The sequence below is a fragment of the Vicugna pacos genome, chromosome 3 (genome assembly GCF_048564905.1).
Source record: "Vicugna pacos chromosome 3, VicPac4, whole genome shotgun sequence".
In the NCBI taxonomy this organism is placed as follows: domain Eukaryota; kingdom Metazoa; phylum Chordata; class Mammalia; order Artiodactyla; family Camelidae; genus Vicugna; species Vicugna pacos.
The window spans coordinates 120,010,694-120,033,594 of record NC_132989.1 but is presented as its reverse complement, the minus strand read 5'-3'; the positions used below and the strand labels follow the sequence as shown (position 1 = coordinate 120,033,594).

The 22,901-nt window shown below is 63.7% G+C and overlaps 1 protein-coding gene across 2 annotated transcripts; it reads right to left on the bottom strand.

The window, feature by feature from the left end:
* Positions 1-3,402: 3,402 nt before the first annotated feature.
* On the bottom strand, positions 3,403-22,355 carry TERT (telomerase reverse transcriptase). Of its 2 annotated transcripts, XM_072958894.1 has the most exons (17): positions 22,127-22,355; positions 20,683-22,036; positions 17,272-17,467; positions 15,889-16,069; positions 14,918-15,097; positions 14,427-14,513; positions 14,105-14,263; positions 12,548-12,643; positions 11,966-12,051; positions 11,181-11,294; positions 10,702-10,773; positions 9,653-9,841; positions 7,963-8,089; positions 7,533-7,594; positions 5,566-5,690; positions 4,670-4,807; positions 3,403-4,235 (listed from the first exon to the last, which is right to left on the bottom strand). In XM_072958894.1, exons 1-17 carry the CDS (start codon positions 22,343-22,345, stop codon positions 4,132-4,134), a joined length of 3,489 nt encoding a protein of 1,162 aa, XP_072814995.1. In that variant the 5' UTR covers positions 22,346-22,355; the 3' UTR covers positions 3,403-4,131. The 2 variants fall into 2 exon arrangements, with proteins under 2 accessions (XP_072814995.1, XP_031532759.1); XM_031676899.2 differs by lacking the exon at positions 14,427-14,513.
* Positions 22,356-22,901: the final 546 nt, after the last annotated feature.

Genomic DNA, 22,901 nt, shown 5'->3' with positions numbered 1-22,901 from the left:
CACTGTCTACAGAGGAAGGACATCTCCCCTCACGGTCGGCCGGCCCTTCCCTGTGCTGAGCCCTCTGAGCAGCCCTCAGCCACGACCCGGCCTGTTCTGGGCCCTCGGAGTACCTCCAAGTGCCCCCGCCTGCTCCTCCTCCCTCCCTCCTCTATTCCTCCATCCTTCCTCCCCTCTGCCCCTCCTCCAGCAGTCAGGTTCTAAGACGCCCGGGGGCTGGACACCCAGGCCTGCCTGAGACTCGCCTCCGCCTCCGTGGCGACCGCTGTGTCCTTGGCGTCTTGCTGGGAACACGTCCCTCCGAGCACCGTTAACGAGCCTCGGGCCAGCGGTCGCTGTCCGTGGTGCTGAAACACTGCAGCCTGCAGGGCACCAGGGCGGGTTTAAGCGGCGGCGCCCAGGCAGCCAGATCCCAGAGCAGACAGAGCCCGTGCGCTACCGCGTGCCTGAGGGGAGCTGCACATTAAACGGCAGTCAACGCAAGAGCGCCCCGAAGTGAGTCCTGAGCCCCGCAGGGAAGGCAGGCCCTGCACTTTGCCCCACGCCGCACTCTGTGGTCCATGGCCTCTTCTGTGGAAAAGCCAACAGCGGTTGTGAGTCTTCTCGCGCTGCATCTCTTGGACTCGCTGCCTCTCCAGCCTCCCTCCTCCACTTTCAGGGACCTTGTGCTCACACTGGGCTCACATCCCCTCTTAAGGACAGCTGATTAGTTACGAATTCCACCTGCACCGTAATGCCCCTTTGCCACGTTGGGTGACGTACTCTGGGGTTCCAGGATTGGGGCGGCGGCATCTTTGGGGGTCGTTATTCTGCCTCCCACGAAGGCCCGGGGTACTCTGAGCTGCCAGGTTTGGGAAGCCCTTTGCTCTACAGCGACCTTCACAGGGGAGGGTCCCATGGCCCAGCGCAGAGCACATGCCGGGGTTTCAGTGTCGAGGGAGGGGCAGGGGGATGAGCACTCGGCACTGCTTGGGGGCCAGGGGCACCGTCTGTGCCCTTTCACTCCTTTCTAGTCTTGAACTGGTCTTGCTGCACCCATGTCCAGGGACACACGAGTGAATGAGCTTCCTCACGGGCCTTTTAGACCTGGGGAAACCTGAAAAACTAGATTCTTTTCCTTTGCTTCTCAAATTTGATTATTTTCATGGTGCACCCTGAGGAGAACTGGCAGTCTGCATGGTGCTTTTAAAAACGAGATGAATCAGAAAGAGGTCTTACCCAGCTGAGATGGAGCAGAGCACACGCCTTCTCCAGGTGAAACTACAAGTGATTCTGAGGGGAAACCTGGCAAAACGCATTTGCTAGAGAAACAGGGTTCTGGGAGCTGAAGTTAGAGCAGTGCTGACTGGCCTCTTGGGTCTGTCTGTCAAGGAAATGCCAGACACAGGCCGGGGTGCCGGGAGCCCGCGGCGGCCGTGGTGGGTCAGCGGGCCCCCGCCGTGGGGCCCGGGACACGTCCCCCTGCACGGAGTGTCCTCCGCCCTGGGCAGTGGGCCAGCCCTCCCCAGTGAGGGCCCCGCAGGGCCAGCTCGTGGGGCGGGTGGCGCCAGCCCCTCTCTGGTCATCTCTCCTGCGCTCGCGACGGGCTCTGTGGACTTGCGTCCGTCATAAACACATCAGCTCCATCACTCGGATGCGGTCGGCAGTGGCAGTAAACAGGCCTCGGCTATAAACTGCGGCAGACACCCTGCTCTCACGCTCAGCCCGTTTGGTCTGCATTAGCAACGACCCATCCAAGGTGCACTCCAAGTGGCCCCGTCAGCGACATCCCAGGAGGAAGCCGGGGAATTGCTCACTGTCATCAAAACGCCACTGACCGGCTTTGTGCTGCCCCGGAGCACCAGGCAGAGAGCCCACCCACAGGTCCCACCCTGAGCCGCCCCCTCCTGTTCAGGCCCCCGCAGTGGTCTGAAGGCACAGCCTCGGCAAAGTCACGGCAGGGCAGCCTGGCTCATCCCGAGAAAACCCCGCTGCTCCCTGGACAATGGATTCTTTCTCTTGGGGCACCTCACAGGGATCTGAGGCTGGGGTGGACGCAGAAGGCGGGGATCTGACCAGGGACACAGAGGGGCTCTGACAGGCTACTGTGAGAAGGGCACCTCTCTGTTCTCAAACCAGCCCCTCCACACCCTCCAGTCCCTTCTCCCTGCCGGCTGAGCTGTGTCCGCACAACCTCACCCTTCCCCACCTCCAAACTCCTGACCCTGACCGAGGACTAAGCCAGCCGCTGTCTGCTCTGCACCAGGGTCACCAGAGAAGACAGCCCCCAGGCCAGCCTCCAAACCTCCCCACCCACCAGCAGCTTCAGGAACTAGTTTAAAATTCAAATTCCTGAGCCCCATCCCAGAAGTGCTGAGCCAAAAACTTGGGGGAGGGGCAGCCCCAGTGTGATTCACCCCTCAGGGGACTCGGGGCTCAGGGGGAAACCTGCCCCTTGCCTCTGATAAACTCCTTCTGGGGACCCTGGCCACCACCTAGTCCCTGATCTCAATCACCTCCTTGCAGCCAGTGCACACATCTCTGACCACATCTCTCCTCGACCTGGGGCCCACCTGTTCTCCCCGAGGTCTTCCACCCAGCCCCACCTTTCAAAGCATGACCCTTAACCTTGAGCAGAGTGCCATGTTCCCAGCCCTTCCTGCTGCCCCTTCTGCCCCACCCAATGCAGGGAGGACCTCAGGTGTATCCCTTGGAGAACTCACCCTCAGGGACCCAAGGAGCTCCCCTCTGCAGAGCCCCCATTTCTGTGACACCACGTTCCCAAGTCTAACATGCACCTCCCTGGGCATGATGCTTGAGCTCAGCTAAGTGGACATGACAGCACAGGACAGAAGGAATCCCACAGTGGCCAGGATGCAGGAATAGGAGAGGCAGGGTCACTTCACCATTCAGGAGCCTGGATGGCAGAGGGGGCAGACAGGGGGACACATACAGACTGACTGCCTGAGCTCGTCCCCCTCCCTGGGTCCAAAACACGGGGACAGGTCAGGAGACTGCAGCATCGGGGAAGGGACAGGGCTGGACTTGGACCCGTGTCCATGGCCCTCACTGCTGACTCCACAGAACCCTCCGGAAAGATGAGAATCACGTGGTCCACCATGAAGATCATGGCCAGAGAAATGCACTCAGGAGGAATCCTACTGTCCCGGACCAGAGAACTGCCCTGTCCACTCTTGAGCGTCCAAGCAGCTTGGCCAGCGCCAGCTGCAAGACGGTGGGTGCCTGGCCGGGGCCTCCCCACCCGCTGCCCAGCTGCACCTGCCCCATGGGAGTACCTCCCTCCCTCACATCCCACCCCAGGAAATCCCCTCCGACCTTGTCCAGGCCAGTGGCCCACGCGCACCACCCACACACACCAACAAAGGCGCACTTTTCTATAATTACAGAACACGGTACTTATTGGCACACAATTTAATACAAAGACTAAGAGAAAAATTTAAACCTACACAAACAACAGAGGTTCACTATCTTCCTCACGGGGGTGAGGCGTGGGGGCTAGGAGGCGGGGCGGAGTACCACCAGGGGGACCTGGGGCCCGTGCTGAGCAAGGACCAGCGTGGAAGTCAGGAAGAGGGGGTGGGAGCCGGGCGAGGCCAGAGGCCAGGGCAAGGCCGGGTGGAGACAGGCCTCAGACAGCTGACTGGGCCCGCTTGCTTCTGGGGAAAGTTCAGTGGGGCGTGAACTTTGGATGTAGCTGGTGGGGGCGGGGACGGGGGGCAGGTGCTGCTCCTGGGGCAGGAGGACGGCTCAAGCTGGGGCGCCACACGGGTCGGCGGGAGCCCACGCCCACCACCGAGCCCCTGCAGGCCTCCCCGTGCCCTCGGGGACACGTGCCATCACTCCAGACCAGGAGAAGTGAGTGACAGGTGTCCCCAACACTCCCTGTCCAGATGCCAATGCCCCAGCCAGGCTCTCCCGCTTGCCTCCTCCCGGAGGTCAGCAGGTGAAGGGTGGGCCCCAGTCGCTGGGGGTCACGGTGGGCAGGCCCTGCTTCCCTGAGGACCTGGGGGCCGAACCTCCCCCAGGGTCTCCAGGGAGACCCCTACCTCGCAGTGCAGCTGGCCCCCTCCAGGATGTGGAATCGGGTGGGAACGGGGCTCTGGGGCTTCAGGCTGCAAGGAGGGCTGACCGTCAGTCCAAGATGGTCTTAAAGTCTGCGGTCAGGGCAGGGTCGACGGCTGCTTCCAGGGCGGCCAGTGTGGCCCTCGGGAGCCGCCGGCACAGCTGTGCGCTGGCTGCAAGGAGGTGACTGAGATCAGGCCTCCTCCCAGAAGCAGCCAGAGGACACCGGGGCTGGGGCCGGGGGCACTCTGGGGCTGGGCAGGTGCCTGTGTCAGGCTGAGCCCCTACTGTGTGCAGGCGGACTTGGGGTGGTGGGAGCCTCAGCTAGGGGCAAGATGGGGGGCAGCCAGGCAGAGGCCCAAGGAGACACACAGGTGGCGGGGCTGGAGGAGCACTGAGGGGAGATGAGGTCCCCAGGGTGGGGGGCTGGCCTCAGAGACGGGGAGTGGGAGGTGCTCTGACCTGGGCAGACGTGCCAGGTCCTTGGATGAGGGAGGGGCCCACAACCCTATGGGCACTTGCTCCTCTGACACAGAGGAGCCCAGCGGTCCAGTGACGCGTGCGCACGGGAGGAGCAGGTCCTGTACCCCACTCCGCCCACGCTCACCTGCCCGGAGCGGCCCCAGCAGGCAGCTGTAGGTGATGTGGTGACCAGCCAGCTTGAGCCGGAAGGCATGCAGGCAGAGCCACTGTGCGGCTTCCAAAGGAAACGGGCCTGAGGCGCCCTGGGCCCCCAGTGATGTCCCTGAGGGGACATGTGGAGAGGCTGAGACCCTGCCCGGCCCCCCGCCCCAGCGCTCCTCCCAGGGGAGACCAAGGGGTCCCTCCAGGCTTGGCACAGAAGTGGGGACATGGGGTGGGGGGCAAACAGGAGACTTCACTTCCAGGGCCACCCCTACGCGGGCACCGGGGGATTCTGATGACTGAAATGTTCCAGTCACCTGCTCCAAAGAAACTTCACAAAGAGAAGTAACAAAAGCGAAGTCTGCTAAACCAGGACCTCGGACACACATTTGGCCCAAATCTCACAGGGACCAGAAATGCCCGTGGGAGGGGCTCTGACGGGAGCTCTGGGGCGGGCGGAGGGGGACAGGACGCCAAGCAGGCTGCATCCCAAGCAGAGACGGCTGTGTGGCTGGCAGGGGCGTCCCTCACTGGGCTCCTCCCCGAGGTGGGCAGCGGTGGCCCAGGGGCAGCCAGCGGCACTGGGCCTCCTCCCGACCACAGGCCTGGATGTGCGAGCACCCCGAGCGCCGGGGGAGCAGGCCCTGCCCAGAGCAGGCAGAGCGAGCCAGGGAAGCAGGAAGGACCACCAGGAGGTTCCCAGTGTCCCGCTCCCTCCAGTCACGCAGCAGAGGGCAGGAGAGCTGAGGGCAGCACGTGAGGGGGGCTGCTGTGGCCGCGGGGCACATAGCAGGCAGCGGGGTGTGTGGGGAGCACCCTCCCTTCACAGCGCCCTGGCGACCCGCAGACCCACCTTCCCTGCCCTGTTCACTGGCGCACCTGCGTTCCTGGCTTTCAGGAGGGAGTAGGCGCGGGATGCGGTGTCGGAGACGACCCGGAGGAAGAACGCGGGATTCCGCCTAACCGGCTGATTAAAGGGCAGCTGCAGCACGCACGCGTGGAACCTAGGAGACGGCGCTGCGTCAGGGAGTGTCCGGTCGGAACGCGCTCACGTGCGGGTGCCATGTGCACCTGGGCTCGTGCGTGCCTGTCAGGCGTTTGTCTACGTGCGGCACGTGCACATAGGAGCATGTGTGTGTGCACGTGTCTGCAGGTACCCACGTGACCATGTGACAACCCTCTCGGGGGCCTGTGCCCTGTCTCACCCCCGGGGTCCTCTCTGCCATAAGGTGCAGGTGTGGACCTGGCCGTCCGATCTCACAAGAGCTCACCAGAACCCTGCGGAGTGGGGAGGCACCGTCCCCACCTACGCGAGAGGGGAGCCTGTTCTGGAAACTCGCGAACATCGTGCGCCGGGGCCGGGGTCAGGCCACACTGCTGTCCTGGGAGGGGCTCGTCCTGCAGGCGGAGGACCCTCTCTGGGGGAGGGGTGGTGCTCCGTGTGGAGTGGGGAGGCCTCCACCAGCAGGGATTTCCATGTCCCCCGAGAGGAGCTGAGTTTGGTGGGTTCCAGTCTGCTGAGTGCCACGTGACCCCCACGACCTCGCCTGCCCAGCCCTGGTGGGTGTGACCTGCACGGTCCAGCTTTACACTCCCCACCCTGCCTTGGAGGCGCGGGGCTCCTGGGTCTGCCTGTGTGCGCACCACCCGCGTGTGGAAGCAGATGACATCCTTGATGCAGCGGGTAGGGTGCTGTGGCTCTGCACGGTCACCGTCCCGGGTGCACATCACCACCCGGACAGAGGTGCACAGGGCCACCCGAGGGTGGCCTCCCCTGAGCTCAGGTGTCTACAATGTTCCCTGGAGAGCAGGGGTCTGGGGCCAGCTCCCCACAGAGCACAGGGTCCAAGGCAGGGACACAGAGTGAGACCGCGGGGATCCTGGAGCAGGGTCCCCACCCTTGCTCTTCTCACGCCCCCAGAGGTGTGCGGGTGCGTGGGGGTCACTGTGACCCGCCCCCCGCAGCTGGCATGGCAGGGGCGTGAGCACCTGTCCCGAGGGTGCAGAGGCAGCTGGCACAAGAGCACAGGGGCGCCTTGGGAGGTGCAGGAGGGTGGCCAGGGCGTTGAGGGGCACCAAAGGGGCACACACGGCCTTGTCACCAAAACAGAGCCCAGGCCTCTGAGTTAGAAGCGGTCTTCCTGGCGGGACTTTTCAGCAGGAACTTCCCCCCGAGCCCATCCAGACCCTGCAACAAGCTCGGTTCACAACGACCGCACGGCCCTGGATAACCGTCCCTCGCGGGCTCTCAGTGGTCGCCCGGCTCCCCATTAGCCGGGAGACGGCTCTCCCCTCGCTCACTGTGATGGGGCCGTGGGAAGTCAGCTGCCTCCCTGAGCTGCCCAGGCAGGGCTCCCCCGGAAACCACCGAGAGTGAGGCCGCGGGCAAGAGGACCGGTCAGTGAAGGACAGTGTCCGCCTTCCCAAGGTGGACATGTGGGAACACAAGCCCCAATGGCCCATGATCACCGGCCCATCCCTTACTTCCCGGCCAGGGGCTGCAGAGCCCCCAGGGGCAGGGAGCGTCCCGGAAGCACGGCTGGGCTGGCCTGGAGCCGCTCTTGAGGGTCTGGGGCCACGGCCCTCTGCTCTCCGGACCCACCCCTGCCCCGTGGCCGCCTTCCTCCAACTCTGCAGCCCCTCCCCTGCCCCCTCACCACAGGGGAGCCAGCACATGGGGACACGGGACACCCTGGCCACGCTGGCCTCCACCGCTGCCTGGTGCCGGGAGCAGCACCTCTCGAGCGGACGGGGACGCGGGCGGACAGGCGGTACCTGCTGCTCAGGTGGGCGCTGCGTCCGTCCTCACAGACCCAGAGGGCGCCCTCGCCCCGCCAGGGACCCACCTGTATGCCTGCAGCAGGAATATCTTGTAAACGTTTGTGAAAACTGTCTGGAGACTGTTCACCTGGAGTCACGAGGAAAGAGAAATGCTGGCAATACCCCTGGGACTTGACTTTCTACCTTTTGTTTTATTTCCCCTCACCGGCCACGGGGTCAGGACTCTGTGGGGCCGCCAGCAGGATGATGGGCGGGAAGGACAAGGAGGCGCGAGCCCAGCCCGGCCGGGCCATGACCTCGGCCCGCACCCTGCGAGGAGCCAGGGCGCGGGGGCGCGGGGGCACGGCAGCCACTCAGCAGGTGAGGGCAGGGGCCTCCACACACGCACACACTCACGCACACGCACACCCAGATCTAAGAAGCACAGGGGCCCCTGGGGGCCTGATGCCAGAGCCCTCACTCTGAAGCCCCGGCCGCCGCCCGCAGCCCACGCACCTGCAGGTCCAGAAAGAGGCCGTGGCACTTCAGCCGCAAGACCGCGAAGAGTTTGCGGCGCATGTTCCTTCCAGCCTTGAAGCCCTGGTTGAAGGTGAGACTCGCTCTGATCGAGGTCCGGGCGTAACTGAGGGACAGGGCGGGGTCCCGTGTGACACACACGTCCCCCTCACGCTGCCAGACACGCACGCCCCGCCTTGTCACGTGCGGCTCTGACCCACCCCAGCGCCTGGCCTGTACTCGTGTGGAGCTGGACCCAGACCGGCCCCACCTGCTGCCCCCCGGCCCCGGCCTGCACGGGTGTCCGCAGACGCTGGCTCGCGGCGCGGCGCGGCGCGGCCTTGGCCTGGCCTCCTGGACACACGTCCTTCCAGGCCTTGTTTGTATCACTGGCTCCAAACCTTAGGTCATTTTGCATGTTCCTTCCCGAGGGACAGACACAGAGGCCCCATATGGCCTGTGCACTTTTCACTCCAGAGCACTGGTCACTCAGGCCCACAGAGGGCCCAGCACCTCCCCGGAGTCACCTGTGTGGGCGGGCAGCTCTGGGGAAATGGGGGGTTGGCAGCCCCCAGCCAGGTCTGTGGCTTCTCCCAGGAGAAGGTCGCCCCCAACACCCCTGAAGCAGGACGAAGCGACCGGCGCAGTCACATGATGGGCCCGAAGTGTCAAGGGAAGGGGCCTCGTCAGCCCCGCTGTGCCCGTGGGGTCCTGCGCCTCCCACCCCCGAGTGTGACGTCACATGACGCGGCCCACACCCCAGGACGGGCCCTCTCGCCCCAGCTTCCGCACACTCTCACTTGACGTACACTTCCCATTCCCTTAATCGCACTTTGAAAACAATTTTAACGGCAGATCGAGGTTTCCCCTCGGTGACACGGCACCCACTGAGCCTTTACCAAGGCCATTTCATCTGCCCCCCAAGCACTTAAAGATGATCAAATAAAACCTCAGGTGACGTCTCTCGTTTCCATTCTGGGAAAGATTTCCAGAAATGGAATTATTGGGAACTGTGTGAACATCTTAGCCGCACCCCCTGAATTCACGTGTTGAAGCCCTGACCACCAGGGCCGTTTGGGAACAAGTCCTTGAAGGCAGTGAGGAAGGTGAACTAAGACCAGGAAGGCGGGCCCTAACCCAGCGGGGCGGGGGCTGAAGAAGAGAACGACGCTGCCTGGACACAGGGACGACCATGCGAGGCCTCGGCAGGGGAGACGGGCCTGCAGCACCTGGACCTCAGCTTCCAGCTCTGGACCGAGGGGTCAGGCCCGTCCGCAGTACTTTGATGGCAGCCTGAGCAGCAGAGGCTGGCACCCACGGCACCGCACACGGAGCAGGCCCCACACGCTGCAGCCCTGTGCCCCGACAGACCCAAGGCGACCGCAAACCCAACGTCCAGGGAGACCAAGATGGGCGCTGACGCTCGTGCCTGGCCCTAAAGAGACCTGTGTCTGGCAGGTCCCGAAATCTCCGGTCGGATCTGCACGCGTCCCTGCAGAACACGCCAGGGTCCCGGATTCTGCTGCACGGTTGTTCTTTTACCAAAAACGGCCCAGAAAACTGTGCCCCCCGTGAGCACGTCCCCCCACCCCCCGGATGGGGAGACGGCTCTCTGACCTCTGACCTCTCCAGGTGGCAGCACCTTCACTCAGGAGAGGGCAGCCTGAGCGAGCTGCCGGCCGGCTCTCACCTGGAGTAGTCACAGCGCACCTCCAGGGTCTGGGTGTCCAGCAGCAAGCCGCACCAGGGGAACAGGCAGTGTGCCGGCAGCTGGAGGGGGGCCTGGCCGCCCAGGGCGCCGTCTTCCACGGGGAAGTTCACCACCGTCTTGCGCAGGTTCGCCAGGCAGCCGTACTCGGGCACGCCTCTGACCAGGGTGCTGAAGTGGAGGGGCCGGTCAGCCACTGGGCAGAGAGGGCCACCCGGGCGGGTCTGGGAAGCACTGGTCAACGCCACTTAAGACCCCGAGAGGCAGCGGGGGGCCGAGGACTGGGACCGGGCAGGCCCCTAGGAAGGCCGGACACAGCCCTGCTCTGGCCTCAGGCTTCTAGGTGACCAGTGCTAATAAACAGAGACCAGGCTGGCCGGGCTGGGGAAGGGCAGAGGCAGCGGCGGCGGTGGGGAAGCCGGGCGCGTGGGTGCTGGCCGACAGGCTTCCCCAAAGGCAGGCCAGTGACCAGAGGCAGGGACACTGTGAGGGCTCAGCTTTGCAAATTTCTTCTTCCTTGGAAACCACACGCTGGAACAAGCCCCCAGATTCCTGGGGCTGCCCTGAGGGGGACAGGGCTCTAGGACCACAGCCCAAAGGCAAGGGCCCTGGGGGCCAAGTTGACTTGGGCACCGACCCCTAGGCGACCCCCAGAACTTGCAACATCATCCCCGGGCAAGTCTGGAGTCTCCCTCCCCTCACAGCACCCTATTCTGCAGGGAAGGCCGCCGGGCCTCTCCTCCGCGCCCCATGCTGTGCAGGGCTCAGCCTCCAGGAGGAGCTGCTGCTGCTCCGGCCTCCGCCAGGGTGCCGCACGCGCGGAGGCCCCATGGGCTCAGTCCCACTCTCGGTGGTACCTGCGTCCCAGTGGCCACGTCCGCGTTCTCAGAGCAGCGGGACTGTGCCACGCGACACTCGCCAGAGACACTGGGATGCACAGGGTTCCGCAGGGTGGGACGGGAATTGCTTGCTGTGCATGCGTTACGTCCGCAGAAGTGCCCGCGGAGACACACGCACGTGCAGGCCCTTACCTGAGAAAGGCTTTCGCACGTGTCAGGTGCGGTGTGACCAGCAGGAAGTCGTCCACCAAGCGCAGGAGGACCCTGGACAAGGAAAGAAAATGGAGAGCACTGCCTTTTACACCCCGAGCACAACGTCCTCCTGGGGCGCTGAAGGTCGAAAACATAACATCTGAGTTCCCGTGGGCATGAATAAAGCGATCTTCTCCCAAGGATCTGAGCAAGAGACTTACATGTTGGTGGGATTTGGCATCAGCCGGGGAAGGAGGCCTGTAGTCGGGCCAGAAGGGCACAGTCTTGGTGCCGGCTGGATGCCTGTGGAATTGCCCTTGGGCCCCGGCCACACCGCGAGCCATGTGCCATCCCACGCTCTGCTAATGCCTCCCGGGTGACGTTGCAGGGGTAAAGGGTGTGGCCCTGTCTCCACCCAGGACGAGAAATGCAAACAGGCCAAAGCAAAGCGATGCCCACAGAGGACAGAGGGGTCCTACCCATCCTGCTGCACTCCGGGGAAGACCTTGTCCTCCATGTCTCCGTAGCACAGGCTGCAGAGGAGGGTGGACAGCACGGAGCCCTGGGGGACCCCCTGACACTGGACGTAGGACCTGGGGGGCAGGATGTGGTTAGAAGGGAGGCCAGCCACAGCAATACACGTGCACACACACATACGCCACATCCACCTTGGGGGACGGGGCTCAAGGCGTGTCATGCTCCCCACGAAGCCCTGCCACACGCCTGGTCACATGTGAACAACTTCATTCACACACGTCACAGCAGGTGGGGCCCTGAGGGCATCTGGGGTCTCAGGCATGGCCTTTCTTGGGGAGAGTCACCTCCCAGCTGGTGCCATCTATATGCATGTGCAGGTACATTCCTTTGGTCGAAACTTGCCCTGCTGTGCGCTTGGCATGCGTGCCTCCCCCAGGATGTCGGCAAGGGTTTACACTGCAGTGTAACCACCTCTGGGTGAGCGTCATAATGATGCAGAAGGTCTTCTAACCAGAAGGTTTCCCAACCTCAGCACATGGTTAACGAGCCCCAAGAAGGCTCCACGGTCCAGGCTGACCTCCAACAGCCACGGCCGTGAGCCTGGAGCCCCAGGACCACCGCCCTCCACAAAAGCACATGGGGGTCTCACACAGCGCCTGCCCAGGCAGGTCTGGCCTCACACACACTTAAACAACTGTCGGCCAGGAGCCTCACTCCGCCACATGGGCCGAGCGGCCGCAGAACCTGTGCGGCCTGTGAAGTCGGGGAGGCGGAGGATGGTGCCCACCTGCCCCCAATCCTCATGACGTGGTTGTGCACCAGGCGCAGGAAGGACTCGAAGAGGCTGCAGCCGGTCTCATTCAGACAGTAGCTCTGGAATAGACGGGAGCGTGGCCCATGGGCGGTGAGGATGCCCCCTGGACGCCACTCTGGGCTGGTCAAGCAGCATATGGTGGGGCCCCGGGACCCGAAGGAAAGACGTCTGGGGTCTTAGAGCCTCACTTGGTGGCAGGGTTACCCTGAAACCATTCTGCATGAAACAGGGATCCTCCCGGGCCGACACCTGGCGGACCCGCCGGGGACACTCTGCTCACAGGGGAGAAAGCGTGGGCCCCCATGGGCAGTTGAAGGAGGGTCTACGGGGAAAACCTGACTTGTCCTAAAGGAAGGGGTTCCTCTTCTCTTGGCCTCAAGGTCAAATCAGAGAGATAAGATATGCAGTGAATCAGGAAGGGCTGCGGGTAGCCGCAGAGGGCTCGGTGAGGCGGCAGAAACGTGGCCAAAGGTGGAAGCAGTCTCTGCCGGCCAGGGAGGGCGTCCACAGCTCCCTCGTCCCTGGCCCAGGGGTGAGCCGGGTGCCCACGCTGACCTGCTCGATGACCACGGCGTCCCTCAGCGAGCTGGTGGCCTGCAGATGCTCCACAAACTGTCTCATGTACGGCTGGAGGTCCGCGAGGGTGGACACCTGCTGGTGAGGACGGTGTGAGGTGGGGGGACACCTCCCGGAGCCCTGATGTCACAGGGACTCCCAGGATGGGGACAGAGCCCAGGAGGTCCTGACATGCAGCTTCTGCGGTCAGCTCCTCTCCCCACCCACCACAGCCGCTATGACCGCCGATGACACACAGAGCAAGGCTGCTTGGGGGGCTGGAAAGGCAGGACGCGGGCAGACTGGGGTCCCAGTCCTTGTGGGGCACCCCACCTGCGCCCCCACTTCTCCCTGAGGTCTGTACCCATGGTGGCAGGTGGAGTTCGAGCACAAAGTGGGAGCTACGAGGTTGAAGACGTCAGGGTTCAGGGCCACTGAGCAGCTCGGACTGAGGCGCAGCCCTGGGAGGCGGGGCTGCAGGGAAACCTGACTTCCTGAGCGCCTCTGCAAAAGCAAGGCAGACTCACAGGCGCAGCAAACGCTCTTAGGTCACTGGGGCGAAGGGGTGGGAAGGGATAAATGTGGATGTTTGAGATTTGCAAATTTTAACTGCTATAGATAAAAACAGACAAAAAACAAATTTCTCCTGTACAGCACAGGGAACTATATTCAGTATCTTGTAATAATCTTTAATGAAAGGGAATATGAAAACGAAAATACGTCTGTTTCTGCGTGACTGGGACACCGTGCTGTCCACCAGAAACTGACACACTGTAACTGACTGTACTCCAGTTAAAACAAATAAAATTAATAAGTAAAATGAATAAAGCTAACACAGCTACCGAAGCAAAGGAAAACTTGGAGGATGTCACCAAAAATCTGGAATGTGAGAAAATCCACATGGGATTTCTAGAGCTGAAAAACAGGCTGGTGGAACCCAAGAATTCAATAAATGGATTTCACAGGCAATCAGAAACAGAGGTGCCCTTCAGTGACTGGGAGACAGGTGGATGTGTGCTGCTCTGGGGGTAGGGGCTGAGCGCCCTCACCCGAGCAGCAGGAAACCCCACATGCTGGCGGCCCAAGGCATGAGCCCCTCAGCCTTCTCCAGCTCTGCCGAGGCCTGAGGACCCTGGCCACTGAGGGGGTGCCCTTGGGCCCCCACCCCACTGTGCAGGCAGGGACAGCAAGCGAGGTCAGGAGTGCTGGTGAGGCACTCTCTGGGCCCTCCCCTCCCAGAGCACAGGTGGTCCCTCCCTGAGGCCACGGGCCAGGCACGGGCTCCTGGGGGAGGCCTCGGGGACACCACAGGCACACACGCACGGCCCTGCTCCACCAGCGTCCCACCTCTCGGCAAGGCTGGCGTGCAGCTGGGGCCTCGGCTGTGAAGGTGCAGCAGCAGGAGACCCGCCAGCAACACGAACAAGAGTGAGGACGATGACCTGGAGACCCCACCGCAGATGGCACGCCCCACCACGGGGCTCACAGCCCCACAGATCGTGCGCCCCACCGCGGAGTGCACACCCTGCCGCTGAACACGTGCCCTGCGGGCCTTACGTGTCTCTTGAAGGACTTCCGGACGTGTCCGCGGGTGGCCCTCTGGACCACAGCATATCGGCGCACGCAGTACGTGCTCTCCTGGGGCCGGATCACTTTGGCGATCACCTCCACCAGCCTGTCCTGAGGGAGGGCGTCGTACGCCCCCGTCACGTCCACCTACGTGGGAGCGGAGGAACCTGATTACACGCTCACCTTGGCCCCCGAGTTCCCAGGTCCTGCTAGTTCTGACCTGGCTTTAGCAAACCCTGTGAGGAATCAGACAAGGGAGGGCAGGAGAGACCCTGAAGCCCCCACCATCCCATCCTCGCCACACACCCACCCTCCGTGGGGCTCTCATGGAGACACCTCGACTCCCCCAGACTCCGAGCACCCCCAGATCGGGTCTGCGTCCTCTCTGGGCTGCAGGCTGGTGACCAGGAGACGCTGGAAGATGGCCAGGGCTCTCAGGGCCCAGTGCTGGGATCCGAGCAGGTGGGCTTCCTTCTCTGAAGGGGACCCCGAGGGCAGGAGCCCCCATGGAGCTGGGGTGCAGTAACGGAGTCAACTCCAGCAGGGAAGGCACAGAGCTTCTGCCCTTGGGAGCTGGGCACCCCCATATGCAGACGGGGTCCCCTGACTTCCTGCTCACAGGAACATTTGTGGGATAAGGATGTGTCTGCACCAGGGGCACCCCATCCGGGCAAACAGGACCTGAAGAAGGCCGGCCACGCCCCTAGACAGGGGCAGGCCACCCACAGGGGCAGCTCCCACAGGCCCCCGAGGCCTGGCCATCTCCCTTGACAGGTGTCGGGGGTGAGGCCTGGCCCTCACCTTGACGAAGTACAGAGGGGGTGCTGGGTGCCGGGCCCGCAGGGGCAGCACGAAGGCTCGCCAGGCCCTGTAGACGTCGTCCACGCCCAGCACGGAGGCCCCCAGGAGGCCCGGGCGCCGCGTCCGCTCATAGTTCAGAACAGCGAACAGGGTCTTGACCCGGGAGGAGAGGTGCTGGACCTGCAGGCCCAGCCCAGGAAGGCCAGTGTCACCAGAGGGGCCCCAGCCAAACGGGACCCAGGGTCAGACCGCCCCAGGGACAAGAGAGGCTGATCCCGCTCGGTGTCCCCTGCGGCCTCCCCTGCCCACCCCCACCCCCAGGGTCTCCCCAGGGACCCGTCGTGGGATCCCGGACACGTATGGAAAAATGTAGCTGGCTACACTGCTGATCCCCTCTACCTGGGCCCCACCCAGCAGGGAGGGATGCTGCCCCCCAGGGCCTCCCCACCAAGTGAGGAGTTCATCTGTGCTCAAAACCAAAACCTCTGTCAGTATCGACAGCTTTTCCTTCCACTAATGACAAAATCACCCCCAAATACCATAGGGGGCACTCGGAAGGAGTGACACATGGCGCCGTGGTAGGGGGGAGGAGTCACTGAGGCTAACCCCGGGGGTGAGGTCCTACAGGGTCCTCGGGACCCCAGAGGGCAGGTGACAGCTCATCACGTGGTCCCTCTTGCCCCTGGATCCCAGAGAGCACACGGTCCCCCACTGCAGGACTCCAGGAGCTGGCGCACAGGGGGTCGTGTCATGACATCCCTGTGGGCTCCTGGAGCCTGTCCAGCACCTTGAAGGGCTGGCCTTTCCAGGAGCGCCTCTCGGGACCTGGGAACCCCGCCCCTCCATGGCCCGAGATGCTGCAGGCGCTGGCCTCCTCATGGCTGCCGGCCTCCTCGGGGTGGATCCTGACGGCACCAATGCCAGATCCAGGGTTTAAAAGTATTTTGCTTCCAAGTGACACAAGCGGTGACCTTCTTGTCCCTGGGGGCGGTCCTGGCTCCCGCGACGTAGTCCATGTTCACGATTGGCCGCAGCCCGCTGGGCTTGGGGAGGAAGCGGAGTCTGGATGTCAGCAGAGCGTGCCTGGCCTCCTGGTGTCGCTTGACCTCGGCTTCCGACAGTTCTCGAAGCCGCACGCGATCTAAGTGTTGTCTGGAGCAGAAAGGCCCGCAGGGAGCCAGGGCGGGTAAGCCCGGCAGACCCTGGTGCCTGTGCGGTCGGCAGAGCCCAGTGCCCAGCGCCCAGCACCCTGGATGTGGCACTGCAGCTAGGTGCCTGCTGGAGGCCTCTCCACGGCGGGGCCAGGACACCCAGCTCCTCTGGACAGAGCCCCAGGTAGTGCAGGCTGGGGCCAGATGGGACCCTTGGGCCAGAGACTCCGCCTTCCTCCACACAGAACGAGCAGGGGGTGCTCTGAGCAGTCCCTGTGGACCTGCCAGCTCCCTTCAGCCTTTACCCCAAAACTACCTACAAGGAGGGGCTAGGTGCCCCCCACCTCCTGGCAGCTGGGGAGAGAATGCTCCCTGGACTGGGGGCCCCGGGGTGAAGGGTGGCTCACAAGCAGAGCACATCATGGAACTCGAAGGCTCACCAGCAGAGGACGTCCCCACGGTACCCGCAAGTTGAACCTAGAGGCCGCTTGGGACCACTGGCCGTGAAATACTTTAAATAAGGTGCACCGTGCACGAACTCAGGCCCTGACAAAGGCCTCCGAGCCTCTCCTGGATGCCGGACACCCCCATGTGGCCCAGGGCCCAGCCCGGCTCCCTCCGCGGACGTCCTGACTCAGGGCACAGCTGCGCCCTCTGATGCTGGGCACCTCGGCTGAGCTCAGCCCATGTCTTTGAGGCTGTCACACGATCCTGATTGAATCCCAATGCAGCTCACATCCGCCCAATCCTTTAAAAGGGACATAAAACAGCCACTGAGCAATGGAGACAAACCCAGTGGTCACCGTGAGGCAGGCAGCCTCTGGAAGCGCTGCTGCTCGGGGACTCTGGTCCCCGGGTAATTCCCGCAGCACCTGTCGTGCAGCCACACTTGCTCTGCGGAGTGAAACCGCCCTGGGCCCACGAGTAGAGAGCAGTGAGCGGTCCGCCCGTGCTGTTTCCATCAGTCAAACCGCACCCCTGCCCACACCCTCAGACCCTCTCGCTCAAACCCTGGGCTTTACGGGTAAGAAGAGGGGGGCTGCAGGGGTCCATGCCGAGTGCAGGACCCTGGTTCACACGCCCCTGGTGCAGCCGGAGCCATGGGGAGGCCGGCGGGAGCTGGGAGTAGGAGTCGGCACTCAGCTTACTGGCGTCTGCACAGGTGGGAAGCAGAGACCGCGTGACACCCGAGGACCACCCTACCTGATGCCGATGCTTTGCAGCTGGGTCCAGACGCTCTTCCGGAAGAAGAAGAGCCGGTTCTTCTGAAACGTGGTCTCCGTGACATAAAAGAATGCCCTGAGCAGCTCGACCACATACGTGCCCATCAACCAGCACAGGAACTTGGCCAGGACGGCCTCTCTCAGACGGTGCTCCTCAGCTGGGACGCAGCCAGCTCCTGGGGAGACAGGCCCGCTCACCCCATCTGTGCTGGCCCGGCAGGCCTGGACCGAGATGCGCGTGCACGCGGCCTGCACCCACGCGGGGTCTCAGAGACTCGGCAGAGGAAGAACCTGGGATCGCGGCAGCGAGCTCTGCCCAGTTACGCGCTAAAGTGCCGACACTGGTCCCTGGGCTGCGATACGTTAGTTTCACCTTTGTTCCTTTCTTGTCACGGCTGCTGGAAGACTTAAACGACATCGTGACTCCAGTTCTACTCCTGGGCAGCGATGCCGTGGAGATTCAGCACTTGTCCTGGTTTACACGCAGGTGGAGCTCCGGCACTGCCACTGACCAGTAGGACCCAGAAATGCCTGGGGCTTTCCAGGCTAGACAACGGTGTGTGTGGGGGGGGTCAGACACCAGCTCAGGGATGTCAGACGCCTAGGGGTTCTGAACACGCACCACCGGCCAACATGACCGCCCGCCCTGGTAGTTCTCTATGTTTTTGTTTTGTTTATTTTTTCGGGGAGTAGTAATTAGGTTTATTTATTTATTTAATGGAGGTACCGGGGACTGAACGCAGGGCCTCCTGCATGCTAAGCACACACTCTACCACTGAGCTACACCCTCCCAACACCCGGTCCTCTGTGTTTTATCCTGTGCACTTAGAAACGTCATGAGCAGAGGTGCACAGGTTTCCCCAGAGCCTCAGCACAGACAGAGTCAAGGTTTTTCCACCAGGAATGGGCATGAAAGAAACAAAGGAAAAGAAAGGGGTCCAGAGGCAGGTCTGGGACAGGAGACAGATGGCGGACAAAGAGAAGAGACGAGGGGATAAAGCTAAATAAACTTCGACCGGAGAAGCAGCAGCAGCAGCGTCTAACGTGGACACAACGGTGTTAGTGGGTGGTGAACCGACCCTGGCACCCCGATTACCATGCTTCAGATGGTAATCACCAAGGGAGGAGAAACGGAGAGTGTGCACCTAACTGCCCCGGGGCAGAGCCAACACGCACAGTGAGAAAACGCACACAATCCATCAGGAAGCCAGAAGTACGGACACAGAAAAGCAGACACGCTGGGAAGATGGAAAGCGCGTCGAAACCCGTCCATCATCACGGAACAGTGAAAATAAATGACACCTGGTAAGTGGTGAAGACCGTCAGGCTGAGTTGAAAATAAACGTAAAACTCTCTGCTCTTAGTAAGACACCTCAACTTTGAGGCTACGTAGAGGGTGCAGACAAAAACCAGAAGATGAAACATGACCCAAGAGGTAAATGCTGACCCACAGGAGGCCAGGGCAGCGGCTCCGTGAGCAGTTAGACAGACTCAGGTGAAGAGAGTCACTAGACACTTTCCAGGAAGAGAAACTGTAGAGCATGCACCCTACCAGGACGAGACGTGGACACACCCACCCCAGGGGCACGCCCACCCTTGGCATCGCGGCCCCTGGAAGGATACACAAGTTTTGTGCAGCATCTGGTAGAGAACACGGCACCATCCCCGGGCTCCTGATGCCCTGACCAGCAGCACAAACGCCCACGCACAAGGCCAAGCAGGCCTCCAGCGCTCAGGGAAGCCTGCGGACCACCACCCGGCCATGTCAGAAACCCGCCAAAGGTGATTTACAACAGCCCAAATAGCTCCGGGATTAAAGGAGAAATCACGGAAGGAACAGAAAACACAGAAAAGCGGCTGATATCAAAATGTGCAGCCAAAGTGAACAGGGCGCAGAGATCACACAAACGCAGGACTGGGAGTCAGAGGAGGAATGGCAGGCGGCCCAGAAAGCGGAAGATGATGAACTTCAGACCTCAGCCGACAGCCCTGCTGAGACGTGGGAGCCACTCGATGGTCCAAGGGGCTCCGCAGGAGGGGCACGCCCCCACCCACAGGGCAGGAAAAGCCATCACTGCCAGATGTGCGTGGACGGGACAGGCTGACCAGAGGCCAAGCGCAGTCCAGGGACCCGGGTCGAGGCAGCAAGCAGGAGTCCTTCTTGTCACAGCTCTGGCCACACCGGACAGCAGATGTGGACAGCCTGGGGGGCTGGCCTCTGGCGCTGGGAACCAAGGAGGTGATGAGTTTCAACGGGTAGTACGGTGGGCAAGGCAATGGCCAAGCCCAGCTCAGCAGAGGCAAAGAAGCTCAGTGCTGTGGACGGAGCGGCCGGGAGGCCATCCCAGCTGTCCACATCACCTGGCCTGGGGGTGTCCTGGGAGCCGGAAACAGTGTGCGCCAGTGCCCACCGGAGACCACGGAAACCATGATCCTGGCGGCTGGGGCTGGGCGTTTCAAAGCCCCCACCCCAGGAAACTGTCCCATGCATCCTGGGCGGGCAAGTCGGACTCTGACAGAGGCTCTGCAGTCACCTCCTCCGTGAAGGAGTGGAAGCTCGGGATTCGGGGGAGGCCTGACCCGGGGTCTGTCCTTCCGGCTGCTCCACCATGCAGAGAGCAGGGAGGGCTGGTCCGTTTCTTTCCTGGCTCCGGTCTGACAAGGAGGGCACTGACTGAGAGGGGCAAGTGGCGGCTGGATCAGAGGAACCCCAACAGCAAGCCCAGAAAACCACAGTGGGAGGGACACCGCAGGCCTGGCTTCACAGAAACTCCTGCCGGGACCCGCAGGGCTGCCCACCTCCGTGGACGGGGGAGGGGGGCGTCCTGCTGCTCCTCTCTGCCCTCGGTGACCTTGGGGCCTCGTTCAAGGACATCGTCTTTTTACTCCTCCCGTGTGCCTGGCCCTAGCCTAGCAGACATGCAGTCAGAACTCACATTAGGACCTGCATATCGCCGACCAAATGCGTTGGGAACCCAGGAGCCCTGCCCACCCCCCTGAAAAGGGGCTTCTTGGCCCAGGCCCCATTTCTATCAGTGGGGCACCATTTCAAGGTGATAAAGCTTCAAGTAGGAAAGGGGTAATGAGGAACCTGCAGGCATGCTCACGAGAGCCCCAGGCACCTCTGTCTGTCGTCACAGTCCTGCTCACCTGCTCTCTGCCACTGCCCCCCCACCCAGCGCCCAGACCCTGCCCAAGTCCACGAAGGTCTGCAGATTCACGCAAACTGGGTGGGAGTGGGTCGGGAGCAGAGAAGTCAGATGGAGCCACCCAACAGCCACCAAGAAGCCCACTGCGCTGGAGCGAGGTGCGGAGAGGGCCCTGTTGCGTCCCAGGTCCTGAGGTCCGGTCCTGCAGGGCCAGCCAGCACCTGCTCACCTGGGCTCCTCACCTGGGCTTCTGCGCAGCCAGGTGCAGTCCTGCACTTTCATCTTCCACGTCAGCTCCTGCAGCGACAGCTTGGCGTGCTTTCCCAGGGAGACCAGCTTCTTAACATTCCTCATGAAGCGGCGCTGGTTGTGCCTGGAGCCCCAGAGGCTAGCAGGCACCAGCCTGTGAAGACAGGCTCGCAGGAGCGCGTACACCTGCCAGGGGCTGCTGTGCTGGCGGAGCAGCTGGACCAGGCACCGTGGGCCGGCGTGCCCCTCCGGGGCTGCCGTGGGCCTCTCCAGGGTGCAGGTGTCCACCCCATCGCGCTCCGGGATGCCTGACCCTGACCAGGTGGCCTCGGTCCGCAGCGGGCAGTGCGCCCTGAGCAGCGCTTGGTAGGGACATCGCGCATGGTTCTCTAGCAGCTCCCGGAACAGGGGCCTCATCCGCCAGTAGCGGGCGGGCAGGCGGCGCGTCCTGCCGGGAGCCCCTGGCCGCCAGGGCTTCGAGCTCAGAAAGATGGTCTCCAGGAGCTTCCGGGCCCCCGCCAAGCTGGGAGGCAGGGAGCAGAGCAGGAACGAGCGGCGCAGCCGTTCCTCGCTCCCCGGGCAGTACAGGAAGTGCTTGGTCTCCACGCACACTCGGGGACCGGGCACGCCCTGGGGACGTGACTGCTGCCAGGATGCCAAGCCGGCACCGCAATCGCCACCCGCCAGCGGGAGGGGGCAACGGGTCCGGGGCACCTCATCCTCCTGAGACTCGGCTTCCGCGGCAGCTCTGGTCTCTGTTACCGCGCGGGGGTCGCTGTCGCTAGGCCCAGTAGCCCAGCCCAGGTGGGCCCCGGACGCCTGCCCACTGGATCCTCGCTCCGGCCTCGAAGCGCGTCTGGGCCTCTTGGCTGGAGGCGGACGACCCTCTGCGCTGCCCCAACGCCGCTTCACGCCCGGGGCGGGCAGCCCCCAGGGTCCCCCAGCGTCCCCGTCGTTCCGGGCTTGGCGCGTAGGTCCGAGGCCTGCCTGGGGGCCGCCCGCGAGTCCGGGCCGAGCCGCGGCGCCGCTGCAGAGGTCATAGAGCGGCGGCCCGCACAGCTGGTAGGCGCAGCTCGGGGCCACCAGCAAGTAGAGTGCGCAGCGCGCCAGCAGGTGAGTGAGCACGTCGTCGCCCACGCGGCGCAGCAGCAGCCCCCACGCGCCGCTGCCGCGCAGCGTGTCGGTCACCGTGTTGGGCAGGTAGCTGCGCACGCTGGTCGTGAAGGCCACGGGCGGCCCGCCGCGGGCCCCGTCCAGCAGCGCGAAGCCGAAAGCCAGCACGTTCCTCGCGCCGCGCTCACAGAGCCTCTGCACGACCCGCGCCACCAGCTCCTTCAGGCTGGACACCTGCGTGGAAGGGGTCCTGAGTCGCTGGAAACAGAGGTACATCGTTCCCCACCCCCTGCCCCCCGACCTGGGTCCCTGGGGACAGCCCACCTGGCGGAAGGACGGGGCGGCGGGGGGCGGCTGCGCGTCCCAGGGCACGCACACCAAGCACTGGGCCACCAGCGCGCGGAAGGCCGCCGGGTCCCCGCGCCGCACCAGCCGCCGGCCCTCGGGCCCCAGGCGCCGCACGAAGGTGGCCAGCGGCAGCACCTGCCGGTAGCGGCTCCGCAGCAGGGAGCGCACCGCCCGGCACTGCAGCGCGCGCGGCATGGCCGGGAAGAGGAGGGGGTCTGCGCAGAGGAAGGGGCGGGGCCGGGAGGAGGAAGGGGCGGGGTCGCGGGAGGCCGGCAGCCCCGCCCTTCACCCGCCCTCCGGGTGAGGGTGAGGCCCGGTGTTCGCACAGGTACCACGAGGACTTGTCCCCACCGCTCAGCTGTCCCGGGCCGCCTCCCCACCCACGCGCCGCGACCCCTCCCAGGCTCAGGGGTCGCGCGAGGGTCGCACCGAGGAGAGGCTCTGTGGTACCTGAGGGAGGGGACCATAACGTGGGGTCCCTGAGGGCGGAGTTCTGCGCCCCCTGGGGGGCGGGTCCTTCTGGTTTGTCACTTTATCACGTGGCCGTGACCGGCCCATGAGGGATGCTCTGGGGTCCAGCAGGGGCTTTGGAAGGAGCAGGACAGCCGACGTATAGTGATGTGCAAAGAGGAGAACGGATGCCACCGCGCCGGCCAGGCGGGCGGGACAAACCAAGGGCTCGGGCGCATCCTCGACGGTCAGGCCCGGCCGCGGCGCTGCTCCCAGAGCTCCTCCTGGCGCGGCTGCGGGC

Coding starts and splice junctions, on each gene's coding strand:
- TERT (XM_072958894.1), bottom strand. CDS start 22,345: ATGCCGCGCGCGCTGCAGTGCCGGGCGGTGCGCTCCCTGCTGCGGAGC. Junction 12,644..14,104: donor GGAAGTCCTTCAAGAGACAC/GTAAGGCCCGCA, acceptor CCTCACCAGCAG/GTGTCCACCCTCGCGGACCT. Junction 7,595..7,962: donor GCCTCTTTCTGGACCTGCAG/GTGCGTGGGCTG, acceptor TCGTGACTCCAG/GTGAACAGTCTCCAGACAGT.